This window comes from Helianthus annuus, chromosome 8 (genome assembly GCF_002127325.2).
Source record: "Helianthus annuus cultivar XRQ/B chromosome 8, HanXRQr2.0-SUNRISE, whole genome shotgun sequence".
NCBI lineage: Eukaryota > Viridiplantae > Streptophyta > Magnoliopsida > Asterales > Asteraceae > Helianthus > Helianthus annuus.
Genome location: NC_035440.2, coordinates 59471233 through 59480054, shown reverse-complemented (window position 1 = coordinate 59480054; position 8822 = coordinate 59471233). Strand labels below are relative to the sequence as shown.

The 8822-nt window shown below is 35.9% G+C and overlaps 1 protein-coding gene across 1 annotated transcript; it reads left to right on the top strand.

Annotated features, from left to right (window-relative positions):
• Positions 1-6132: 6132 nt before the first annotated feature.
• On the top strand, positions 6133-8435 carry LOC110870080 (disease resistance protein RPM1). The gene is made up of 2 exons (XM_022119279.2): positions 6133-8236; positions 8329-8435. The coding sequence occupies exon 1, from the start codon at positions 6133-6135 to the stop codon at positions 8209-8211; it is 2079 nt and encodes a 692-aa protein (XP_021974971.1). The 3' UTR covers positions 8212-8236; positions 8329-8435.
• Positions 8436-8822: the final 387 nt, after the last annotated feature.

Here is an 8822-nt window from a genome sequence, read left to right as displayed (position 1 = left end):
TTAACTAGTTGAGTCCAAAAGCAAAAAGTTTAACGACCTGGGTCCCTATAAGCATTTTAATTAACCATTTGAGTCCAAATTTTAACCTTTTAAGTCCAATTTTTTGGACTCAAATCGTTATAAAATTAACAAAATTGGACTCAAAACGTCATAAAATAACTGACTAGGGACTCAGGACGTTAAACTTTTTGATTTTGGACTCAAGTGGTTAAAACCACTAAAATACAGGGACTCAAAAAGTAATTTACTCTAAAATTTAAGGTAAACTTTTAAAATCATTCTATTTCACTCCACATCAGAATCACACTATCTACCATTTTCATAACCTGAAAAATCGCTACAGTAATTTTTATATATAAAAAACTACTATTCATCCTTCATCAAATTATTATGAATCTATAAGAACAAACAATATAATAAATAAGTGGTTATGAGTAAGATAAGATAAAATTATGGATGAGATATAGGAGGTTTTTTAAAATGAAAAATAAATTATGAAAAATATATTCTATAATGTATATTAAAACAAAACATTTTGGTGCCACTTGTCATTAGCTTAAACCATTACTTGCCACCTGGCAATGTGATATTCCTCACATATTGATTTTGAGCGGCAATTTGTTTTGTCAATAATAAGCGGCTTCTCAAACACTCTTTTCATCCGTATCATTCAAAAACCCTAATTATCTTATAGTGAATCTCTGGCGATTTCAAACATCTTTATCATCTTCAACCGTTGCTTTGGCACATCACGCCTAAAGGTTTTTCTATGTTCACCTCTTTTTCTTTCATCCGCCTCCGTATGCTGAAACCCTAATACTCATACGCTGCATCTATGGCCACCACACTCTGGTTCTTTGTGCTTGCGACCACCCCCTCTGTCTTCTTCATCTCGCGTGATGGTTGATTTGGTTCTCGAATAAGGTTAGGTTTCCTAATATGCTTGAACGATTATGGATATTATGACTAATTATCAAGTTAATTTTATTTTTTTATGATTCATGTTCTACAATCGGTGATGTTTCTTTTCCAAATACGTTTATCCTCATTGGTTTTATTGCGTTTATATGTTTCAGTTGATGTTTCTTCCCCACAAACTCTTAATATGTGACTTAATTTGGTCCAAATTGTTGAGGATTTTGTAGGCAGGTTAAAATTAGGGCTTGAAACCTTCAAGCAGTTGTTGGTTTTATTTGATGTTTTTTAATGTTTGTAGGTAGATTGCAATTTGTTTGTTTCGTTACTGTTAATCTTCTATATTTTTAGGGTTTTGTGTAATTAGAAGTAGAATATCTAAGAATGTGTTTAGGGTTTTGTGTATATTTTTAGGGTTTCGTTACACATTTTTACTGTTAATCCACGTTACAAGTGATTTTTTTAGTAACGGGTCAGATTGCATACCGTAGGTAACATTTAAGGTTGTAAATTGTTTTTTTGAAGGTAAGACACCGATTGAAAATGTGTACATATAAAATCCACGCCGCATCGCGCGAGCCAACCATCTGAATGGGAAGATGTTCTTATAAGGAAATTTAAGAAACTAAATCAAGATCTTACTGCGTTTTTCTGCAACCTTGAGGATGAAACTCGACAAACAAAGAACACATAAGATCAAGTTATTTGATAGTGAATCAAGTGCTGATTGTGCTCTTTATTGAGCTATTTCGTTGTTCTTCTGTCACCATTCTTAAAACTGAACTGGTTCTTTTTTATTTCATTTACGGCTAATTGATGTTTGATCCGTTCGATATCTCAATTGTAGGGCTTTTGATTTGAGAAGTCATGGGGACGTTGGTGGGGTTCGGAGCTTTGACGCTCCAGCAGGCGGTGATAATGGATGCAGTGTTGGAGTTTTCTGGCGCGTTGTTGATGGGTGGGCATGTGACTAATATAATGGAGTTTTCATAGGGACGTTGGTGGGGTCCGGAGCTTTGACCACTTTGATCGGAGTTACAGTGGTACGAAACTCACTTTCTCACTAGATTTACTTTTTGAACCAGAAATATGATGCTTTTTCGTTGATTTAATGTTAATCAGATTATGTTATTGGAACCAGCTAAGGCTTTGAATCTATACAATGGGATCCATGGCTTAACAATATTCTAGACGGATCTATCTTGGGATTCTACTCTTCGGTAGGCATCTCAAACTTTCCGTTCTTTGAACTGATCTCAAAATTCTGACATAATGAGATGATATAAATTAAAGTTACATCCTTCCTTTCTGACTCTTACGTATATGATTTAGGTTTTCAAATATAGCATATCAGTAGCTGATATTGGGTATATGTGTGTATCTTCTATCATATCTGTATCCGTACATGAACTTGGACACGCACTTCACAAGGTTATCACTTTCATCCCATTCTTCACAATTTTGTTACATAAATAACTTTTGTAATAACCATAACATACTTTAATGAGATGGATTTTGTGGGTTTCTTTTTTACATTAATTGCAAATATAGTGATCATAGTTATAAAAATGATATTTTATTATAACAGTTTAGAATTTTGTGGGTTTCTTTTTTTATGATTTGCGATATTGTTTTGGTTTTCGAAAGCAATATGTGTATATTAGGGTTTCCGAATCAATCCGTAGATGTTATTTTTTTTCAATTCATTATTTGGGATATACATGCTTCGCATTTTGAAAGCAATAGTTGTGGTATCTCTGTGCAAAACCCTAAGAACCTGCAAACTTTTTAATTCTTGGATCTCAAGATCATCCATTCATCTCAACCATGTTTTACAAAGACACACTTTAGATTCGATGAATTGTTTCAAGTTAGCTTCGTTCCTTCTAGGTTTTAGTATGTTTGTTCATTTTCACTGATTTGATGACGATATCTGTAGGGTAGATCTGGTTGTTTTTGGGTTTGTTTTTAATGATTTGCGATATCTGTGGTTTGGATTTTTTTAAAGCAATCTATGAACAATAGGGTTTCCGAATCATTCCTTAATTGTTCTTATTTTTATTTGGATTCAATATTTGCGATGTATATGCTTTGCATTTTGAAAGAAATCTATAAACAAGGTGTGTAATATTGGGATTTAGTGATTTGTTATATAAACTTATGATTATGGGCTGAATTGAATCACACTTGCATTGTTCCATTGTATTTAAAATTTTGCATACAAGGTGCTCGCTGAATTGCCTGTGTGAAAGGTCTTTTAGTATCAGCATCGGCAACCAGAGCCGGTGCAGGAGATGGAGCCGGAGCGGTGGCAGAAGAGCCAAAAGGTTTTGGTTGTTTGTCGTCTCTGCAAAAATCGAAAACTTGAACATCCACACTTCAGCGAAGTCGCTCTTGCATCATCGGAAGGTTTCTAGATATATCTGGTACAAACATTTTTAATGCATCTGATGCCAAAATTAGAGATACACTTTCATGAATTCAAGGTTTTCATATGATCTTTTGTATATCTAATGTATGTAGTGGTAAATGTAATCATTGCTACTAAGTATTCAAATTTTATGCTAAAATAATGTAGAAATGGTAGTGTTTGGCTTATTTGAAGGCATGGAGATATGTTAAGTTCTGAACTAATTCAAGTAATTTGTTATACTTTATTGGTTGTTGTCGTGGGGTTATGAGTCATATTTTTGTTGATTGGGAAATGAAGCTACAACCACTCATTCATCAAGCATTCAACATCTAGGTTTCAGGTAAAAAAAGATTCTTCATTTTTTACGGTCACTATTCTTCAGGTTTTGAAGTTAGGGAGTTCTCCACACATACTAAACTGTTTTTCTTATTCTTCATTTTTTGTGTAGATATGTTTTATAGTGTAGCTTGTAAATAATCACAAGGAGAAGTTGGAGAAATTTTCATTTTTCTGTAGTGGGGTTTAAGTTTGAACTTGACAGGTTGGTATTACTGCATTTGGCCATATGAAATATTTTTTCGTAAACTCCTAAACTTATGTTTTTTTTTTCTTTGATACAATATCCATATCTACTCATCTGTAGGTATGAATCTTTTACTTTTTTATGGTCTCTTATATATAGGTTAAATTAGAGACTGAGAGATGGCAAACCTTTGATATTGCAGGTTCTTTTCATATTGCATTCGTGGTTTTCCGGCTTTTTCAGTCACTTTTATATTTGATGTTACTGATGTTTTCTATACATATGTTGTTATCAGTGACCTGACCGGAAAAAACAAGCGGGTCGGGTGGTGGGTCAAAATGGGTCAGTTAAAAATGGATGTTCTGTGTCGGGTTGAAACGGGTCCAGGTCAAAACAAGTTTCGGGTCGGGGTGTTTAAAAAGGCTTTAGAAAAAAGAGTTTGTACAGTTAACCATTAAAACATACTAGAAAAACATATCCTAACTAAAATAAAATTATTGATGACTGATGTTGAAGCACCTCCACCTGCCCCCAAAGAGTGAAAAACAACTCAAAAATAATATGCCTTAAACAAACAAGGTCCTTATGTAAAGGATAGCCAATACACTAAAACCACAACTAAACCTTACCACTTCAATTAGTCTAAACAACTCTACAAAGATAAATAACAAGACCCTTTCAAAATAAGTAAATATAACCCACCATAAGCAAACAAAAACCAATATGTAAACGATACCAAACATGTAGAGTTCAATTATCTTCTTTCGACTACAGAAATATTCTTCTTTTGACTTTATAATAGATTCGATTAAAGCAAGTCATTTACATATAATATTAATGACCGTAAAAATAGTGTGTTTTATTTTACCTTTCAGATACGTTGGGACGTGTGTGTAAGAGCCGAACGGTATTTGTATTGTTTGTTTAATTAGATCGTAAAAATAGTGCGTTGGTTTTTAACTTCGTTTGACATTACGTACCCGTTGGTAGAGGGATGGATTTCGTTACTTGAACGTTTATTTCTTTCAAAGAATTATTTCAACAATTTTAAGTTATGTATTTGTGTGTTAGTCCACCCGTGAAAATCGCGGGATCTTAAACTAGTATTTAATTAAATTATAAGATAGAAAATGGTGAAGTTGTCATGAACACCCTTGTAACTCAAGAAATAGTTGAATTTTGAAGGATTTTGAGAAGCTAACGAATCTTTAGGTGTAGAAATATATCAATAAAGTTGGTCCTAAATTCATGACGTGCGTCACCTTTTTTATTATTATTATTTTATTTTTATTTTTGAATTGTCACATAGGGTTTGACCTTGATTAGTAAAGTGCATTTTCTGATAGTCTGCGTGATCTTGCCAACCTTAGTTGCAAATTCTGGATTGTTAATTGCTAATTGATTGCCAATCTAAGTTACCACACCTCACCAAGCCATACCACATCAAGCCACGCTGCACCACACCAATCCACAGTCCACACCACATTAATCAAACCAAACCACATCACACCAATCCACCACACCACATCAAATCAAACCAAACCACACCACACCACACCACACCACACCACACCAAGCCACATCACACCACACCAATCCACCGCACCACACCAAACCAAACCAAACCAAACCACACCACACCACACCGATGACCAATCCACACCGCACCACAAAAGTTAACCATTGCATTTTAATGAAAATAATAATAATAATAATAATAATAATAATAATAATAATAAACGAGTACCATAAAAAATGGGAAAATGTGCCCTTGCTAGGATAAACTCAAAGTAGAAAATCCATGCAAACTGATGGGAAATATGCATGTGAAAGATTAGTCAAACAATTACAACACCACCAGTCATTCAACCTTTAACTCCAAATGTGAATTTTAAACTGTCAAAACACACCACATCCCTTGACAAAAGGAAAAAAAATGAAAACATTCACACCAGAAGAAAAACACAAGAAAATTACCAAATGACAAACTTGACCCCTACAAATCATTCAAAGTACATAACTTATCAGGTGTGTGCTTATTTGACATCAACACAATAAATTCCTCAACATTTCTTTGCAATTAAGTGGAAAAGTCATGGATGTCATAGCCCACCAAAATCTATATATAGAGCAAGTTAAGAATTACAATGGCATATTAACAGAAACATATCATCTTGTTTATTCATCATCATCATACTCAATAAATACATACTCAATAAATCCCACTAATAAATATCGTCTCGCTTAATACATACTTCAATTGAATATGTGTGTGATGGAAATGGAGGTAAAGGTGGTCTTGGCGGTATTGATCCTGAAGCTGAGAGATACGCTGAATGAAGAAGGGATAGCCAACAACAAAATAATGACATGTCAACTGAAGCAGGTCCAGAAGTCTCTCGAAAACCTGCAAACCTTGTCAGACGACTTCGACAAGTCCCAGATGTCAAGGGACTATCTTCGTGTCCTGTATGAAGTTGAGGATAAAATAGAGAAATTCAGCTTCCGAGTTGCACGGCAAAGGAAACGGTTTGGTTTCTTAATGAATCAAACATTCTTGTTCAATAACCTCAACTCTTGCCGCATGCTAATACGAAAATTAAACAACCTCATGACCAAGATTTATTGTGTTCTGGAAAATCAGCATGCTGCAACCGACATTAGCAGCAGCATCACTTCATCTTCAGCTATTTGGCCAATTCCATCCACCCCGAGTCCCAAACGTGGGCCTTTGACTCGCACATTCAGCACAATCTCCAATCTTGCTCCACAAAAGAAGAAACTAACAGTCAGCCTTTCTTACAACAACAATAATGTGTTGCCAAATGTTCATGACCATCAATGTTCTAATGAAGTTGTTGCTAAACGTTATGATGACCTACGCATCGACTTAAAACCTTGTTTGTTATACTTGGCTCTTTTTCCAAAATATTATAACGTTCCAGTACGGAGGTTGCTCAGGCTATGGCTAGCTGAGGGGTTTGTTGAAAGAAACCCGTCTCCTGAGGATGTTGTACAAAAACATTTTGAAGATTTGGTGGATCAGGGTATGATTCAGATAACCAAATTCAGATCTGACAACAGCCCTAAACAATGTCGTCTAGTTCCTGTTTTTCATGACTACCTGTTGCCAAAAGCCCAGGATATTGGCCTGCTTTACATCCACCATAATTGGAAAAATCTTGAGGATGTTACGGGTCCCTTTGGCGTACGAAGGATGATTCCGCAAATGGGACCCACAACAGGGGCTCTTACCAACAGCAACAGCGTTTGGGCAAATAAATTCAATCCCTCTCTTTTGAGGTCTTATGTGTCCTTTAACCGCCCACATAAGGACATGCCAGCAACAGAAGTAGGCCTGCTTTTGGGTAGAATCGTTAACAGTGACTTTAGATTACTAAAGGTGCTTGATCTAGAGGGCGTTAACAAACCTACTCTACCCAATAAGCTTGACCACTTATATCTTCTCAAGTACCTGGGACTAAGACGAACATACTTGGATCATCTCCCTGAATCAGTGGGCAAACTGTATCATCTAGAAACCCTAGACTTGAAGCACACCAATATAAACAGTCTACCAAACTCCATTTGGAAGCTCAAACACCTTCGTTATCTCAATCTGAACAACGTTCGTCTCAGCATGCCACCTAGCATTTCCTCAACTCTTGTAACCCTCTGGGGATTGGTTCTAGATGACAAGATATCAGCAAATGAACTTGAGGGTTTGCTAATGTTGCTTCATCTTAGAGAATTAGGTATTAAGTTCCAATTAACCACAAGAAGCCAAGGTGTCTTGCTTAACTGGATCCAGAAGCTAGTCGATCTGCAGTCTTTGAGGTTGCTTTCTGTAAATGGATCAGGCCAAGCTTCAAAGCTAGTTTTGAAAACACTAGCGACCTTAAATAAACTTTCTCATCTTAACCTGTATGGTAATCTAGAAAGGTTACCAACTGCGAATGAATTCCCGCCAACAGTTAAGGTTCTCACATTGTCAATCTCTCAGCTAAACAAAGATCCAATGGAGACGTTAGGACAACTACCATGTTTGATTGTGTTGAGGCTTTTGGGTGACTCGTTCATGGGAAAAAGAATGGTCTGTCTTCGAGGAGGGTTTAAGCAACTCGAGGTGTTAAAGATGTGGAAGCTGGAGGGGTTGGAGGAATGGGATGTAGAGGAAGAAGCAATGGAGAGCCTCAAAGAATTAGATATCAGATGTTGCCATAAGCTAAAGAACATCCCATGTAGACTACTCATCAAACCAAAGCGCCTGGAGATATTAAAACTGACAGACATGCCCGATGACTTTGTGGACCGGATCAAAAGAAGAATATCCACAGATACTACTCTCACAGCCAATTGACCATGAGGAAGTAGTTCCCTTGATCGTGAGTTCTTCCTTTCCATACAGTTGCAATATGAATTTTTGTGATCTTTTTTCACACACCAAACTCCTAACATTTGTTTTCTATGAATGCAGGCCATGGAAGTGAACTCTAGTCACTAGTGTTTTTCAACAAGCTCCAAACTGCAGTCAGTCGCTAGTTCGTCAAGTGTTTTCTTGTGCAATCTTTTATTCATACCATTCAGTCAATTTCCTCCTTTATCTATGTAACCTATCTTCAGTGGCGGACCCAGGAATTTTTCCATGGGGGTGCGGAACATTTTTAAAAATTTTAGGCCCCTAGGTATATAAGTAAAAAAATCGGTTCGTATCGGGTCGAGTCATGTAAAATAAATGAACATCAAACTAAATTTATATAATCATCAAAAACATGTCAAACCTTGTTACATACATAATTAAAACGTCGACGCCCTACGGGTTTTCATTTTTTGAAATATATCCAAAATATCATCTAAAGGTTTTGGGCTTTAATTATTTTATTATAGTTTGAAATATTGTTGGATTTGGCTAATGGGCTATAACTTAGTGGGCTAGCTAGTTAGGAATTATAAGCGGGTAAAGGTATGGGT